This window comes from Halictus rubicundus, chromosome 5, assembly GCF_050948215.1.
Source record: "Halictus rubicundus isolate RS-2024b chromosome 5, iyHalRubi1_principal, whole genome shotgun sequence".
In the NCBI taxonomy this organism is placed as follows: domain Eukaryota; kingdom Metazoa; phylum Arthropoda; class Insecta; order Hymenoptera; family Halictidae; genus Halictus; species Halictus rubicundus.
Genome location: NC_135153.1, coordinates 5,591,013 through 5,610,171, shown reverse-complemented (window position 1 = coordinate 5,610,171; position 19,159 = coordinate 5,591,013). Strand labels below are relative to the sequence as shown.

Here is a 19,159-nt window from a genome sequence, read left to right as displayed (position 1 = left end):
GCATTGTTATAATTTTTAATAACAACACGCGAAAAGAAATTCGCTTTATCGAAGTCTTTATCGAAGCTGCTCTAATAAAATTAAGAAATGATTCTAAATTTTTCAATCAGAAATCGGAAAAGTTTTTTAATAGGTTCCGTTTCAAACACGAACCGTGGAACTTTTTCAAAAAATGTCCTCGCACGTTACAATGGAACAGATAAAGAAAGTAACAGTTTCAGTTTGAATGGAAGTTATAAAACGTGGAAATAAAACTTTTTCTGCAACAGAGACAATTAGTTTGTCCATCGATATTAAAAAAGTTAACGATTATTGCAATAAATATCGAATGCTATCAAAATAAAAATATTAATTAATTCTGACAGTTAAATTGATTCTCTGTATATGTTCTTCAATTTGTAATATTTACGAATGTAGATAATTCACTGTTCAAAACTTGTCTGTATTCTTCTGATAGAACGTTTTCGAGCAAAACGTTCTAAAATAACTTGTTATCGTGGAACGTTTATTATACTAAACTGTGCATTCCACCAGTATTATACAGTCAAACCTGTTTTTGTGCGGTAGATGGGGACCGCATAAAAGAAACCGCACAAAAAAAATATTCAGAAACTTCATAAATAGCTATAACAAATAATTGTTTACAACAAATTAATGAAAAATTTTTTATGCGGTGGAGAGGGACCGCATAAAAAAGGTCTCACTTATAAAATATGTCAAAGATTTACGAAATAGCGAGAAAGTGCTTTCCAAACAAAATAAATAATTAAATAATACATGGAAACATTAAAAAAATTTAATTTCTCATTTTAAACATGGAGAAATTTTCAAAATGCACATACTTCAATACTACTAGTAGTAGCCCAAAACGCGCATCTTCTTGTGATGTACTGGTTCAAAATCGCTTTCGTCACTTGAAGATATTAGAGTTGATTTATTTTTTGTTACCATATACACGATCAAAGCTCTTTTTGGAATTTCAAACTCCTTTCGGAATTGTTATCTATTTTAAGAAAATGCTTTTCCAATTTGTTGCAAAGCTGGATCCTTGCAGAGGATCCTCATTGCAAGGGTGTTATAATGCCAACACCGTTGGCATTCATATAACGCATGAAAAAAAATCGCACAAAACAAATCGCGTAGAAATGCACCGCACAAAAACAGGTGTGACTGTAATATTCCACATTATTACCGTTTTATGAAAGATCCACAGATATTTTCTTAAATAAAACGTATAAACCCTATAAATCCATCTTTCAATGGAACTATGCATTTTTTAATGTGTACACCAATCGACGTAGTTCATTATTCCCCGAAAAAAATTCTTGACCTTCTTATATCGAAAAACTATTAATTTATACTTCAATTCTAATACTAGGAAATAGCACTAGCAGTACAATATTTACCTCATTGCAAACATTGCTCACAGTGTGATCCTTCAGCTGGAACACAGAGGTTCACTCGATCTCTAAATGCCTTGTCAATCCGATTAAATAAATTTTCCGAAATCGGTTGACAGTCTTGACGAATTCTTCACTTCAAGTCGTTCGAAGTACTTGATTCCTGTTGATAAACTTTGTCTTTCGAATTTCTATTTTAAAATCACGTCATGTCTGCGATTTCACCTGCACTGTAATCTGACATTTCAACAATCTTGTCAGCGAATTTTGTAACTGAGGTAGCTACATTCGTTATATGTACATGCGTCGTTAAAACACTGCTGAGGCAGTGACAGATCACCGTGACCGCTAACCTAATACCGTTTGTTTCCAAATACCCAAAGGAGAACACAGAGCGTTCATGGGTTCTAGCCAACGTTCTAACCTCATGGCTACATGCTACACACTAGTATCGAGCAGTGACATTAGAATTGCAATATCACCCAAACCAATAGTTTTTCAATGTGAGAAGGTTCATAATTTATTATGAGGAATAACGAGCTACATCGATTGGTGCACTGAGAAATACACGATTCCACTAAAAGAATTGATAGCGACAGAAAGCTTTATATCAACCCCCCTTGAAACAGTCGAAACGATATAACTTTCGTTTGGTTCACCTGAAATGGGACACCCTGTATTGCAAACGAGTCCCATAGGACGAAGCTCGTTTCCTGTAGAATTTCGTTGGCGAGCAACCTGTACTCCGCGCCGTGAGGTGCGACGCGACGCTTTTCGCGTTGAGTCACCTAACCCAGACACTGTTCACCGGTTGATCAAAAACCGTTTCTCAGCGGATCCGGGGCGATTCCCAGGTCCCGCATTCGCAACGGAATCTCTCGAGATCTATCCGTGTCCGCGGAGGATCTCGAAAGCCGCCCACGCGCCGTCCCCCCCCCCAGTTTAGCGATAATCCAACGCATTTAGCGCCGGGGATCGCAAGCTTACGATCGAGGGAACGTCGGCGACCTCGTTCCGGCGGGATACCCCGTCGGCTAAACACTCGGCAAGCATCCAGATGATCTAGGCAATAATGAATCATCGCGTTTCCTCGTCGCGTCGCGTCACGGCGAACGAGGTCGCCGAATTTCCACAGCGAGCCCCCGATTTTGACAAACAATCAGCGAGCGTAGTGGCGAGCGACGCTTCGGCCCGGCCTCCGTGGATTCGCGATCGCCCGTTAAGATTAAGCCGGATTGTTACATCGTTGCATCCAGAAGGAAAGGAGAGAGGGAGAGAGAAGAAGAGAGAGGGATGGAGAGAAAGGCGGGAGAGAAAAAAGGGGGAGAGAGAGTGACCCCGAAGAGGGGGTTCGAGGTGCCACGGGATGCCAGGGATTATGGTAGGGGGATTTTTGTCGCGATAGTGGTGGTCACGAAAGTTAGGTGTTATGAACGGCAGATGAGGAACCTGTGGTCGCCGAGGGGAGAAGGTAGGGCGGGGGCCCCGCGAAGAAAGGCTAGAGCTATAAAAGAGGAGCCGGGTCCGACGATGGGCATCAAACACCTCAACATGAAGGTACGTGGTAAGAGCCGTGTGTAATTGGTACACTCCAGCTGCACCGACTCTCTTCTTCTCTCTTCACTCTGAGACTGGTCTGCATCTATTTTCGCTGCGACACCACTCACCCGGTCTTTGGTTACAGGTGTTCCTGGTTACCGTCTTCCTGGCGCTCATAGCCACCACCTATGGTGAGTACTAGACAATCCTCGAATTTTTGGAGGTTTTCCTGCAAGAACGCGACCGTGTGTAAATCAGAGTTGTTTGCTAGAACCTTGTTTTGTTGTAACTGGATCTCACCCGGCCTTTATGTAAATTTCACCTTCCGCGGATTATTTTGTAAAATTCAGGACGAGGAACGTGTGCTTGATTTTGTCAACTAGAAAACTTCTTGTGACAAGCTTTAACACTGTATCGACACCCCAGGTTATTAAGAACAAGTCCGTAACTGTCGTCATTGGATTCATTCAAATTCTTATGTATACATTTTGTTTAGATATTTTTGAACCTATTTCTTTGAGACCAACGTTGATCTTCTTATTGGACTCAATACACATGGCTAATTATTCGAACTAGCTGCTAGAAAGTTAGGATTTAGATAGAACGTTCATCATTCTGGGTCCAAATAGACCCACCGTCCGATGGTTTAATATGGTTTCTAAGATGCATGTCGTTCATGAACGACATCGCTGCAATTGCTCGGCTTCTTTTGAGTCTGTTGGTATTTTGTCTTTGCTTCTTGCATTGTTGAATGCTAGACATACGATTTTTTATTCGAAATTAAAATTGTGACAAAAGAGAAGAGCACGACAGCAGCTTTACATTCTTTATATGCTTTTTCCGTTTTGTATTTCATATACTCATTTTTGCCATAAATGCATAGAATCAAAACAAGATCGAACAATCGCTTGCTCGTTCTACTGCGGGTACCATAATCTCAATGTCCCCTGAGTTGACGTTAACAATTTATCTTATAATTTTGTTTATGACAGAGTGACATAACTGCAACCTTGTCGAGGGTTGCTTTAAGTTGAAAATGATCCGCATTTCAACAGTTACATTTTGATAAGTCTTAAATTAAGCATTCTTGCATTTTTTCAAGTCTTTTGCATTCTCTCTGTTAAAAAATAACTATAATTACTCTACAAAAACAAACGCAGTAGCCTACAATATTTTTTTTCCACTCGTACACCGGAAGGTTCCATCCACGCATACATTAACAAATAATAACTATACAAATAAAAACACGAAGTGACCAATATTTCGAAGTGCGCAATATTTTCTTCGCGGCTGAGCCAGCATCGAAACAAAACATGCGTGAATTTTTGTTAAAACCATTTACTCCATTGCATTTTATTTGTCGTATACACTATGCAACAGACACATCGGTACTCACGAGTGCTCAATTTTCGCATCGACCCACCGTTCGCCGAATCGTGCGCGACACACAGCGATCGATCTTTCTAAAATGTCGGCCAAAAGACAGTATTGTTTAACATTTTCTAAACAAGTCAGATTTATTAATAGAATCGTATCGACAACTTTCGATATTTTGATTAAGTTCTTCATTGGTAACTCCATGAAACTGGTTGCTGCAATATCTAGTCTTATGCAGAGCATAAATGTATAATGGTTGTCCTCTTTCAATATTTTCGGGGATTACCTTCTTCATCCTTTGCACTCATATGTCGAGGCTGAGGCGACATTTAACAAGTGTTTACAAAATTCCGGAGTGCAAAGGGTCTAAACCTTTTGCAGTCTTTTTGACGCCATTCAAACGTTTCTCCAGACAATTGTCCTTGTTTTGTACATGCCCTTGATGCACTGCCTGAGGCATCAGATATCAGTTATATGGTCGCGCACATAATTGTGCTGTTTCGACCCTTCTGACTTCTGGTTCGGACTCCTTCGAATCTAATTTATTACCTCATTTCGAATCCGGCAAAAAACCAGCAAGTTATTCTGTGTTCTACAATTAAGTATTTTACATTAATTTCGCTGAATCATTTTATTTCCCATCGATGCGTATTTAGAGCATCGATCAAAATGAAATAGTACGTTTCAATCGAAAACTTTGAAATTGAATTGTAAGACGAAGGCGTGAAGACACATCAATTCTAATATTAGAATACGACAAGATATTAATAGCATTAGAAATCCATAATTTGGAATAGTATAGTCAACGATTTAGGAACTTGAAGAGTGAGAGTCTTGTCGCAACTAGTCGTAACTTGCGTGTAACCGCAAGGTCTGAGATAGGTGTAGCGCATTCTGTTCAAAACTTATCGGTAGTCATTGAAACACCCTGTACATTGAAACTGATATATACACGAGACCGGTTAAAATGACGGATTCCAATATTTATAATTTAGGATTATTGAGACTGTAAAGATGCCTCGACGGGGAATTAAGCAACAAGTATATTTCTTTGGGTATATGTTATAAAAAGTGTGGCTAAAAATTTAGATAAATACGTTTCTGTTATATTTGTATAGTAACGTGAAACAGTCACTTTTAGTACTCCAGAAAACTAAAGTCAATTTCGATGATCGGACGAGAATCGGTTCATTGCAGTGTGATACGACCATTGGCTAGTTACACATATACAGTAGTGCCCGGTTACACTGTATTAAATATTGTACGGTTAAATTTGCACCGTCGTTAGTTCGTGTCAATTCCTGGAAGAAACACGCACTCCGGCACACGTGAGAAATTTAAATCCGGATCCCAAACTGTGCAAATTAAAGTGAACTCTACTGCAAGCATTGTTGGCAAAGTGAACATTAAGTGAGCGCTACCAGTAAACGAATGCAACCGAATTCATCTTTGTGTACAAACGAAACTCTTCAACTGCCAAAGCGACGTCGGTGGGGCACTGTGTTCTCGTGCATCGTAGATGGAAAGTGTGCGAGTACCGGTGCCCAAAGAGTTAAGACAACTAGGATTGTGCAAGGTACCCGAAGTTTCGGGATTCGGGCGGGTACCCGATACGTACGTGTACTCGGGTAGCTCGACTGTTTTGGATAGCCCGACTCCTCCGGATAACAATGGAAAAGTTTCGCTCGACCTTTTCCGAGCTGACGTGGAACAGTCGGGCTACCCGAAACTAGGATTGCTAAATACGACTCAATCCTCCTCCAGCGACTACCTACGCGAGGAGAACACGTGACGTCACATTATTCCCATTGCCGTTGCTAATACCTGCTTAGCCAACTGCTGCCACTATGGTTCGGAGACCTATTTTTCGTGACCAAAATTATTTGAACGTTCTTTCACGGTTTTAGGTTCAAATATAGTAGGTCGTAGAAATCGTCTTGACATCAGCTAGAACATCATAAAGTTCAAAATGTATATCAACATTTTAAAAATGTTCTCGAGGAGACCTACATTTTTTTCCAATTTTTTATATTGAAATTTGTAGCATAGCGGACAGTGATAAAAAAAAATTGTGACAAATCGTGTTAACAGTGGTCCGGAAAGTGACTTTTTTTGGCCGAAATTAAAAATACCTTCATATCGATTTATTTTCAACAATAAAATAAAAAATATTTAGTACAGAACAATAACTGAAAATTGTAAAAATACAGCTACGAATTACTTCGGACAAGGTAACAGGAAATTTACACATACTTCTTAATCATTGTCTAAGCTTCCAATAATTATCACTTTCAATAATTTTCTTGAAACCCTTTTCAATTAATACAAACTTTACATTGTTCGCACGCGGATTAAAAAATGCTCAAAACGTAATTAAACAATCGAAATGAACCTACTGGCGTGCATAAAACTGTAAGCGAAAGCCATCATTTGATGTCCTGTAATGAGTACTTACAACAATTAGTTTCACTTTGAATTTCATGATTTCGTCTTCAGAACGTTCCCCTTCACAACAAAGTTATCTGAAATGAATATTTTGAATTTTGCAGCTATGAAGGGTTATCATTTATAGGAAGCAATTTTCTCAAAATATTAAATTTGAAATTTCTCGCGTATTCTCCTCGCGCAGAGAGTCGCTAGAGGAGAATGTGGTGGTAGAGAGGGAAGCGTGAAGGCTTTATCTGGCAACTCAGTCCGAAACAGTCGGGTTACCCGAGTGCAGTGCACATATAGGACGCCCGCCCGAGCTCGCCCGAGCCCGCCCGACTTCTTCCGGTCTGACCCGAACAATCGGGTATCCGCGTTTATTGGACGAGCCGTGGATCTTTAACCCTTTTGTTACGGGTGCCGACTATGGTCGGCATCCACGCGACGACCTGGGTTACAGTGAATTCTCGTTACGAGTCAGTTGCGCCGTTCTGATGAGTGACTCTTAGACGAGGTTGGCACTGACTCGTGATCAGAATTCACTGTACCGACTATGCCTCCGGCGGAGCGGACGGCCGTAACGAAAGGGTTAAAGACAGTCGAGTGACGGTCATACTTGTTTCATGTTACAGCCGGTTACATAAGCAGCGGCTGGTCCGGTGGCGGCGGCGGTGGTGGCTGGTCCGGCGGCGGTGGCGGCGGCTGGAAATCTGGAGGCGGAGGCGGAGGATGGGCTGGCGGCGGTGGTGGTGGTGGAGGTGGAAAGATCATTAAGGTGATCACTGTCAGCGGAGGTGGTGGTGGATGGCCCAGCGGTGGTGGCGGTGGATGGTCCGGTGGCGGCGGTGGATGGCCCAGCGGTGGTGGCGGCGGCGGATGGCCCAGCGGCGGCGGTGGAGGATGGAAACTTGGAGGTGGTGGATGGAGCGGCGGCGGTGGCGGTGGTGGTAAGTGATCCAACGTTTTTCCCATTTGGTGGTCTCATCTCTGCATTATTTTCAACACTGGAATTATCGAGTGGTCAAAGTGACAGTTCGCAGGGTAAACAGTACATAATATCAACAGGTTATTTACAGATGGAAACGCAGAGGAGATTTAGAGGTCAAGTTTGTTTTTGTAAATGAAGTGTTCATCTAGCATAATGAGTGTTATATGAACAATGTCAAATCCCTCAGGAGTGGTCAATTCTAAAAGTACCTTAACACTTATATTCTCAGAATTTGCTGTTCTATTTAAATTCGCTGTTCAAGATTAAATATTCTATAAAAAAGAAATAAGTTTGATCTCTAAAAATTTTCTCTACATCTCCATCTGTAAAGGTGTTATTGATATCATATTATGTACTCTTTTATATTGTAAAGGTGATATTCCAGGTGATCAAAAATTAACAGGACAAACTGTATACAGTCACATTCTATACGGTCACAGGGTACATGAGCGTATGTATAAATAAGGGTTGATAACTGTAAAACCAGAAATCTGAAACGAGTCATCTTGATCCTCGGTAGCTCCAGTGTTAATTGTGTTGTGCAATGAGTTTTACGACAGGGATGGTTACTTCGTGACACTTTGCAAACGGTAAACCAGGTCTCGTAAAAGTTTATAAGGGCAGCAGAGCCGCGCAAGAAAATAGGTGGAGTGATTAGGTTTCTGTGTTGATAGTATTAACGATTCTGTTCTGAAATAAAATTGTCCTTGTTGAAAGACAACGTCGTATTCAAAATTATAGACTGTGCAATACTTCGTTAAGAACAACTAAATGTCGTAGATGAGAACAGGTTTGTACCGTCGTGTATTTTAGTGAATTAAATCAAATCGTACGGTACGAAAGTAATCAAACGTTTCGAGTTTCGCTTTCACTAATTAAATTACTTCGACCGTGTGCAACATTTCGGTGGTTCTACCGCGGCGGTCAATGTGTTAAGTAAACGAGTAAAATTTGTGTTACGTATAGAATATTTGATATGTGGATTTTGCCGTAGGATGCAATGAGGTGAACGATTCGCGAGTCAACTCAGTAATCTGAAATTGACCTCTTAGCGTATAACAACGAGTCGGACTCGTGACAAAGAGATCAAACAGAATCTACTACATACGGATATTATTACTTTCTTTTAGGGTTTAGTAAAATTCTATTGTTTTGTAGTGGACATTTAATAGAATATTCAAAATGCTGATTTCGATATTGGAAATGAACTAGGGTGTAAGGGAGTTCGCGAATGAATCTTTCGCTCGCGGTGGAACGACGCAAAGAAAAACGAGGGCTGAAAGTCGAGGGCGTAGATTCGAGAAAATCGTATTAATATTAACGATCGGTAATGTATGCTAATAGCTTTTTGCCTGCGGATCATTCGATCGCCAAAACGCCGGGAAATTAGTTGTCTGGGACCGTTAAACACGGCTGCTCCCCTCCGCCGAGAGAATAAATGGACGTCAAGCGTCTAAATTTACCGCTCGCAGTTTAAATACCAATTAAGCTGTTTGCGGGGTTCCGATGCGCCAATAAAACTTCGCTCCGGGCCGAAGTAACAGAAAAACAAAACAGAAACAAAAATAAAGCCGAGTTCGATCTATCCCTCGAAGCCCTCGACTATCATTCATTACGTGTAAAAGCGGCGGTCGAGCGAGCGAGCGAGCGCTCGTTCCGTTCCTCGTCCCGGCCGCTCGCGATTAATTAACAGAATCATCCCGAGAGTTAAACGGGTAAACGAGCAAAACGTACAAACAATTCTTTGGAAGATTTAATTGGAGCGAAGTGATGTAACAGGCCTCTTACACCTATACATAAATATAGCCCCTACACTCTATTTCTCTCTCTCTCTCTCTCTCTCTCTCTCTCTCTCTCTCTCTCTCTCTCTCTCGATATATACACGCACACACAGCTGTATATTGTTTCCGAGCGTTTGATTAAAGGGACCCGTCGGCTTACAAAATAATTAAAAACAATCTCCGCGGGGATTCTGGGGGGACAAAGAACCGTAAACAAAAGCCCCGGGACATCGTCCGACGCGGCCCGTCGTCCGCCGCCCATCCCCATCCTCATCTCCGAATGACGCACGAAAAATTCTTTTCAGGCTGGTGGTAAGAGACGCCGGGGATCCGAGGATAATTAGAAGGAAATTTGCTCACCGATCACCAACCGCACATCTTGGCTGTAATCACCGATTGTCGGTTCACGAAGAGGCCCTGACCCATCCCGAGAATTCTTTGGCAGAAAGGACACAGACGTGAAACACGCAGAAACCAACAACGTCGAGGACCACGCTCGGCCGAGGAACGCCACGATCCGCTGAACAAAAAAGAAAAAAAAAAACAAACAAACAACAGACCGAGAACAACGAAGATGTGCGCTTCCCCGCGACTTCTTTGTGTTCCGGCGATGAGCGCGACGTCAACCCGCGGATTGGTCCTCGGGATCCAGAAGATCGACGACACATTCACATTTGGCGAACCGGTCGGAGGCATCGTCAAGAAGCCATCTCTCGCGATCGTATATTTCCATTCGATTATTCCGCCCTTTTCCACGGCACTGTACATATTGTAATACCGAGAATACCTTCAGGAGGATCTGGGGCTCCTCTTCGATGAAACATTTAGCGAATAACATTGTAGATTTTGTAAATTGAGACACGAGACCAAAAGTTACACACGTCCGCCGCCAGCGGCACCAAGATCAGACAACCGAACGATTGCATTGCGCAGGATTCTCCCTTTTTGTACCTTCTATTTTTTTATAAACTGATTTTTGTTTTTCGACGAAACGACGTGCAACAATTAAATCTCATTGACACGAGCCGATCGCCTTCTGTTTTATATCCCCCTTCCGACTTCCTTCAACCTTGTCCAGAAGCTTGGACCGTTCAAAAATAACTTTTTTAAGCAGCATCCAGAATTACAATTGAATTACTCCAGGTATTATAATTACAAAGTAATTGGATTACATTGTAATTCAGTCATATTGTAATTTATAATTCAGATCTTCATTTAATTAAATTACTATGTAATTCGTAATTGCAATTGAAGTACGATTATACAATACCTTGTAGTTAAATAGCTTTACGTATTACGAACGAGGACGAGGAATAGAAAATACGCCGCATAGATAGCAAATAAGAATATGAAAGAAAAACATAAAAAGATATCGCATTTCTTCAAACTTTCGGGCTATAATTTGGAGAGTTGTATTTTAATTATATTGTATTTCAATTGCACATGTGATTAAAATAATTATTAATTGAATTAATTGAAAGGTTTGAATTATGTAATGCAATTACGACGCAATTGAGTAACTATCTAATTGAAATACAATGTAATTCAATAGTGTCATTGAATTAGCACAACTCTGTCTGAAAGTAGATCTTTGGTATTAAGTATATCAATTAACAATTAATAATATATCAATTAATTGTATAGCTGATAGAGTCTACCTACAGCATAGTGTGCTCTTGTAATTAAAAGTCAACTTCGGTTCCACTTAACTTTGAGAAAAGTTTTTGATTGCTATCTGCTTTTTTGGTTGCTTGTGGATGAAAATTGCAATTTTTCATGATTTTCGTTCTGTAACTGCAATTTTTACCACTTTTGATCGTTTATGACACATAAACCAATTTCAATGAAATTTTCTGAATGTATATAACTCGTATGAATCTAGAAAACACAACTTTTAAATTTTCATTACAGTTCCGGTTAAAAAGTCGAAAAAAACAATTTATTTTTTATTATTTTTTTGGCCATTCCGACCAAATACATTTTTTCCAAAATTTGTATTCTCGTCATCTACTAAACTAATCACTCTACTGTTACGGAAAAATTGAAGTCGTTTTGGTCCATTTGTAAAAAGGTTATTCTAATTCGAAGTGTGTGTGTGTGATCAATTATATGGTATATTTAGACTGCGAATTGTATGCACTTATAGCAGAAATGTAATAGATGAACGAAACACCGATCAGTGAAAACGTCAAAAGAATTTAAGAGTATCGTTGCATTATTTTCGATCTAGGGTAAGGGAACCAATTACTGTAGGGTTACCAATTACTGTGCCTATATTAATCATACTTAGTTTTTAAGCATAATGAACATTAAAAAAGAGATATTAAATTTTTTTTATTAAAATCGGTTAATATATATGTTATATATTTTCTTTTTGTTATTCGTTATGCTTTAAAAATAAGTATAATTAATGTAGACACAGTAATGGCTATCTCTACAGTAATTGGGTCCCTTACCCTATTTAACTCCTCTTTCTTTAAACCGATGCGAAACATTTCTATTTTGCATAAAAATCGGTAATCTACTTACCCATATCAAATCAGTGAATGGAAATGTGAAAAATATCATTAATATCGCACTCCAACAGCCCGATGCAAGATAACTTTTATTATTATTTACATCGCAACACCGTCATTTACTAAATCTCGAGCCATTTCACTGAATGCGTCGACGAGAAGCTGTAAATAAAATACAACAGGTTTTGATTTCACGGTCCGCAAACAGCGCTGATGTAAGCCGAAAGTAAATATTTAAAAGAATGACGTTGCAGGTCGGAGTTACCGTTTCCGATGTCCATAATTCAAGGTGATGTCGCGAAGTCGCGGGGAACGTGGGTAACGAGGATCCGACAAGGAACGCAGCCAACCACAATCGCGGAACTTTCGGAGTCGATCATTTTAACCATGTCGTGTCCGTGATATTTACACCGTTGCAATATCGTAACCGGGAATGTTACTGCTGAGCCTCGGCCGATAGTAAATCCATTCGTTCAGCAATATTGCGCGCCAGTCGCGCCCGCGTATCCATCCGTTTACAATTTTAATTTTTCCCGAACAAGATCACCGTTCTCCCATAAATCGAAAGGAAAACCGGCGATACTCGTTCAATTCGCGAGCGATGCACACTCTGCCCACAAGGAAACCGATCTTTCGTGAAAAAAGACTAGGGACCATAACTGTTATAACTAAAAAGAAAAAACAATTATTTCATCGATTAAAATCCTATTGGTTACAAATAAGGATTATAGGTAAGCGAAAATTTTTTCTCTTTTTGGTAAATGTTACCGTTGAGAGAAATTCATTTCGATCGCTAATAACAGTTATCGAATGGAGAAGTTTATTTCGGTCGCTAATAACTAGGCTGCGAATTTTATGCATTTATGACAAAAATCAGTAGGTGTAACTTAAAACAGTAAAAACATTAGAAGATTTAAAAAATACTGTTATATTATTTCCAATCTATTAAACATATTAAGAAAGAAAATAAATTTCTATTTCACTCCAGTTTGTTGCAATTCAGATAGAGAATTTTTATTTTGCATAAACATCCGCAGTCTACTCATAACAGTTATCAATGACAGAAGTTCATTTCAATCGCTCAGAACAGTAATTGATGAAGAAAATGGGTAATAGTTATTATTAAATAGTGCAACTTTCATATGATAGACAATCAATTATTTTAAATATTTTATTTCTAAAATTAATTGCTACAATCAAAATTTGATGTGACAAACATGAGTTTCTCCAAATATTCTCCTGACAAATTACACATCAAATCATCTAACGTTAGCACTTTTTTATCTGCGCTTATAACAATAATTTAAAAAATCCGTTTTGTAGATTTCGGTAATTTATATGTATTCTGAAAATTTCATCAAAATAAAGGCTCAGCCTTTTTAAGTCAAAAATCAAAATTCCTTCGTTTGGATTCCTTTTGTCAATGTAACCTTTACCATCGTAATCGTCTCATTTTTCTGATTAAAATGACACCAAACACGATATAATTACGATCATAATAACTTGTGTAACAAGCGATTAAAGTTTCGGACTTGACATTTATGGTAGAGGTACAACCAATTCTTAACTTCTCTTGTTACACAAGTAATTATGATCGTAATTATATTGTGTTTAGTGTGGATTTAATAAGAAAAACAAGACGAATACAATGGTGTCATAAAAAAGAAAAATAGAAAATTAGCAAAGTTGCAAACTTTTGCTTCGCTTGCGTTAGTGTGAGGCTCGTCGATACTCGACCCCTCGATGACTAGTTCCAAGCGGGATCCCTCCAGTGGTAGGGATAAAATTTTGACAGTTACGGTAGAGATCTTTTCGACAGTTAAGGAGAGAATATTGTATTCCCATTTAGAGCCGTCAATTTTAATAATGAATTTTAATAATGATTCCCGTATCTTGTGAACTATAATGATGCACAAGAAAATTTTTAACAAAATGATAGTCGTATAAAGCAAACATTTATTAAAATTCGAACTTCTTCAGCCAATAAGGAGAAAACTGTCGTTGATATTGACATAATTTTAGTTTAAAAAGGAATCTTCATTGTACATTTGTGTGAAATTCGAAAATGATTCACCGATTCATTACGAGAAATGGTAGCCATAAAAATTGATATGCTGCTGGAATCATGCATCAATTTATGTAGTAATAAGGATAATTGCACAAATATTACACTGTGTACTTTGAAATATAGCCAAACATGTATACCAAATTTTTAAAAAAATTTGACCTATAATTACCACTATATAGAATTAATTTTCTCATCCTATAAATTGTCTAAAATTAATATGATAACCTTTTTTATCTCGTAAATTGTCTAATATTGATGCCCTGAATGGGAATACCCTGTTCACATATGACTGAATTTAAGGGCCCGGTCTTCGTAGATTCGTGATAAGTTAGAGTGGCTACTTTACCCTCAAAAAATGATGTTACGTGCCTCAAGTTTTCGTCCTTATATAAGAATATTTTGTCGCTCGGTAAAGGGCTCATTCGAAAGAGGAACTATATTTGGTAATATAAGCGTTAGAAGTAAGCCAAAAATTTTTTGACGATGTGCATGCCGTAGAATCCAAGCATTTTTGTGCCAAAATATCTCCAGCTACATATTTTGTCTTGATTCTCTGCGAAATAAAGCGAAAACCTTGAAGCACGTTTCTGGCGTCAGAATTCATAATACCGATAATACAGAGCAAAAAATGTGACAAGTTTAGTCACACACTTAAGACCCGTCGGATCAAGACCAAGACGGATCTTAAGTCTGTGTCTGAACGCTGTGAATGGAAATTATTAATTAAACAGTCACGTGACTATCCCGGGCCCTTAAGCAGCTCGCGAAACAAGACAATCTCACGATGAAAATGACTATGGGCAAAAAGGAAAATGCATCTGAATTCATTTGTCCGGTGCCGTATATGTGTAGCGTACATTGACCGAGCAAGGTTACATCAACGTCATCCAAGAGAACTTTCTCAGCTGTCCAACGTGCGCAGGTCAGACAAAAACATGTGACATTAAGTCCTTGTAAAAGCAAACGCCGTAACCGGAGATCGTATGTCGTATGGTAATGCCAGAAATCCTTGATCGCAACTTTCATTCGTTGCACACATTCGGACGCACCTACCCCTTCGCGTAAGCGTCGGCTCTCGCTCGTTCAGACTTCCTTAATTGGAAAAGTGCGTGTATTCGGATGCGGCGGAGCGTGTGCCTTGTCCATTATTTCATTCAGGGAACCGGTTGATGCGGTGACGTTTCCGTAGAACTTACACATCCCGGAGAAATTTCACGCGTCAACTACGTCGCAATCGGCGCCGCGCTGAAACGCGGCGAGAAGTTTCATGCAGGAACAGCCGAGCGAGCAACCTATTCAATCCAGTTTCAAATTGCCGAACACCTCGATCCTCGCATAATCCTCCCGCCATTTTTTCGTGCGTATTGTGCAGCATTCTAAAGCGCGGTTTCCGTCGTAGAAACTGTGGTTTCGCGCGCGACGTACGCGTGTCGCATAAACGTGAATTTCAGTTCAGTTGAAAGAGTGTTTTCAGGAGGCAATCTCGTCTGAACGCTGCAAAATTTAATTATTTTTATTTATACAGAACAATTTTTTATATTGTTTAAATTAATTGCTTCTTGGTTCTATCTCTAAATACAAGTTTAAAAATCGTATCTTGCTAATGTAGATGATTGAAAATCTCAGCGTGGACCGGATTAAAAACACCAAAATGGTTCTTAATCAGTATAAAGAACATTTACCGTAGCTGATAGAGATATGAACGATACCTGTAAAAAATTTACTTACTTGCTTGAGATAGACAAAGATGTTTATTATTAACAAACCATGCCAAAATGCACTCGACAATTCAACGCACAAGGAGAGATCACAGTGGTGGGGGTCGTCGATTTTGATTAAATTTTTCTCAGACCCATGTCTGAGCGTTTTTGACAATATTTATTATTTATAAAGATAATTAATATTTAATTTTATGATATCCAGAAAATACCTTGCTATACTTAATTTCTAATTCATATCGCAACAGCTATGGTAGCGAAGGTGGTAGAACTCGAGGTTATGTATTCAAATCCCTCTTATGATGAATTATTTTTTTTTATTTTTAAGGGTTTTTTCATGGTGTTATTATATTTGTTTTTTTACATTCAATTGCTTTTTTCTTTCTTTCTAATCTTGCTGTTTATTTATCTTTGCAGTTGTCATTAGTGCAACCATAGCTGTTGCGATAAGATTAACAAATTAAGTATTCCAAGATATTTTCTGGATATCATAAAATTAAATGTTAATTATCTTTATAAATAATGAGTATTATCAAAAGCGCTCGGACAGAAAGGTTAATAAAAATTGACGACCTCGCCACTGTGACCTCTCCATGTTAATTGATATACTTCCGTTGGCATTTTAAGCTATTATAAAAAAATGGATTCTCTGTCCATCCATTGTACTTTTCTCTCGGAAACAATGGCCAAAAGTGTTCGCGTTACCAGCTCAGAAGCGAAAAACCATCGTTTATACGGTCCGCCCAACTTCTCCGAGTATCTGCATCTTTAAACACTCATTTCTCGGCGTAATAAGAGCATATAGAAGGCGATATCGTGGAAGTTGGCGTGTTCTTCGCAAACGAGTCGGGGAAAGTATAAAAAATGTAAAGAAGACGGGAGAAATTTTCGCCTGCCGGAGCATCCCGGACAAGTTTCGTTAATTGCGTGTGATTCTTTCATAATCCTCTGCGAGGCTTTCTCCAAGAGATTAAAATAAGAACGATGCACTTCATAATTTTCAAGGGGGTCAAGGAAGAAGCTATTAATCTTTCGACTGCAACGCTCTGCAGCCTAAAGCCATACGCGGTTTGGTTACGCAATATTCGCATGGCAATCGTTATGGTTAGCAAAAATAATTCATAATTCGAATTATACCGAAAATGAAAATAAGAATCGCATTCTTAAGGGGGGAACCTTGTGTGAAATGAAATGTTTGAGCATTTTTTTTTTTGTTTTTGTTCAAATTTATAGGAAGTTTCCTCAGGAATGCGATAACAGAAGTTAGAAAGTGATCAGAGATGTTCTTGTACGTTATTTTCAAAATAAATTGAACGGTTGTATTGGGCGGAGCGGCTTAGGTAGTCGGACTCTTATCGGAAAGGCTCGTGCTTCTCGAAAAGAAGAAAAAACGGCTGAAGTACAACTTTTTGAGAAAGAGGAAGATCTGTTCTATGGCCCTGGAATCGCAGATTAGCAGAAAACCGCGGTTAGTTAAAATGAATTAAGATTTTTTCACGATTTTTGTGTTTCTGTCAAACTTTAAACGCATTTTTCTCGAAACACAAAATTTCAGTAGCTCAAAAACTGATTACACGATCTTTACGAAACGTGGGATATATATTCTACAAATAAATAGCCACAACATGACGAGCTCCGATTTCTTAATGTTTATTCAAAACATTGTTATTAACAGAAAATCCGTTTTTTTTTTCAAAACTTCGCCATTTCTGCAATTTTGCAAATTTTAATAAAAGAAGAATGTCATGTTGTGCGTATTTGCATACACCATCAATTCCATTTTGATTTTTTTATTTCAGATTATTTTTGTGCATTGTACGCTGCACGGCGCATTTCCAGGATGCCATTTTCAAGCCGCCATTACACCATTGATATATTTTACCTCGAATTTTAAATCAATCTACGCATTACATTCTTCAAAAAAAAAATTCTTGAAGAACAGGCCATTTACACAAGGTTCCCCCCTTTAAGGACAAGAAACCATCAAATGTTACTAGATACTTCAAACAAAGAATCAAAAAATTGTTTCATTAACAATATTACTTTGACTTTATGAAATATTTCGATGGTTCTGCTACGACAGCATGCGAGAGTAGACTTAGAGAGTAAGAAAAACAATTCAGATTTTCGTGTGCAGTGCATTGAGATGATGAATTCTTCTGTATGCGAGGTACACATACATGAACGTCTGTATGCGAATGTGCATTGTCTATGCATATTAGAGCGCGTGTGGGTGTACGAGGGCGTGTTTTTGACATGTATGTGTATTACTGTGTGTATTACGTACGCAATGAATTCATCTTCTGCATAGATTTTCCGGGTTTCAAAAGGTTAAAGATCAGCTTTGCATCCTAAAATATAAATTAACAAATCTGCAGGATACAATAGTATTTCTTGATCAAAATGCTTCATAACAATTACATTCTAAAATCGGACATTTCATATGCTGGAACCTAACAGAAAAACGCCTCGTTTTGTAGTTTCCGAAAATTCCGCTGAACATTAGAGAATACGTGTAGTTCATAATTGGCGCAACCTCGTAATTGCTTTATCATTTTCGCAGTCCGACAGGAGGAGGGCAAGGAGATCGAAAAATTCCGTTCGGTGCTGGGCGGCGCGGTGGTACGAAATACGTAACTCGTTCCCGTGAACGGCAACGAAAGCTACACGACTGGGTCAATATCGCATTAATTAATTAATTTACGTAATCGAGTTACGCGGCAATTACGGCACTTACGCGGTTGCGCGCCCTGGGAATTCTCCATGCCGAGGGAGTAAAATTTCATCCCGTAAATAAAACTGCGAGCCGGAGAGCCAGGCCGAGAGAGAACCTCTTTCCTCGAGGAAATCTTGATGCCGTAAAAGAAAACTCGCGACCCCGGTGCCTTTTTAATTAATTCCTCCTCGCGGCGTTTCCGACTAGTTACACGTTAAGGAAGATTTAAGTATTGCCTTCGGTGTAGAGTTTCTTTGTACAGGATCGCTGCGAGCCGTCACAGACCGCGGCCGTTGTCGTTGATTAAGCTGTCGTATTACGTTCGAGAGCAAATATTGTCATTGGTCGCGGCATCAATAATACGGCGAATAATATTACAAAAGCCGCGCGTTGATTCCGGTAATGTAATATTTGTTGGTCCGAGAACGAATAAATATTTGCCCATTCCATCATCGGATTATATGAAATAGCAAAGTCGCGACGGAATTAATATTCGCTGCAAATATCTTTCGGTGAAACGTTGGAATTTAAAATGGAAAAGAGAATGCGACTCGTTAAGAGTTTAATTAAATTTCAGTGTGTATTATATTCCGCGAGTACGTGGAAAGGAAACAACGCCTCCCTCGCTC

General features: G+C 39.0%; 1 protein-coding gene across 1 annotated transcript; it reads left to right on the top strand.

Annotated features, from left to right (window-relative positions):
* The first annotated feature begins 2,713 nt into the window (after positions 1-2,713).
* LOC143354626 (uncharacterized) lies at positions 2,714-10,577 on the top strand. The gene is made up of 4 exons (XM_076788881.1): positions 2,714-2,957; positions 3,085-3,130; positions 7,376-7,690; positions 9,818-10,577. Exons 1-4 carry the CDS (start codon positions 2,841-2,843, stop codon positions 9,826-9,828), a joined length of 489 nt encoding a protein of 162 aa, XP_076644996.1. The 5' UTR covers positions 2,714-2,840; the 3' UTR covers positions 9,829-10,577.
* Positions 10,578-19,159: the final 8,582 nt, after the last annotated feature.

What these genes read in the sequence shown, in the direction of transcription:
- LOC143354626 (XM_076788881.1), top strand. Translation starts at nt 2,841, where the DNA reads ATGAGGAACCTGTGGTCGCCGAGGGGAGAAGGTAGGGCGGGGGCCCCG. An exon ending in TCAAACACCTCAACATGAAG is followed by an intron (nt 2,958 to 3,084) that starts GTACGTGGTAAG and finishes CTTTGGTTACAG; the next exon opens with GTGTTCCTGGTTACCGTCTT. An exon ending in GCTCATAGCCACCACCTATG is followed by an intron (nt 3,131 to 7,375) that starts GTGAGTACTAGA and finishes TTCATGTTACAG; the next exon opens with CCGGTTACATAAGCAGCGGC.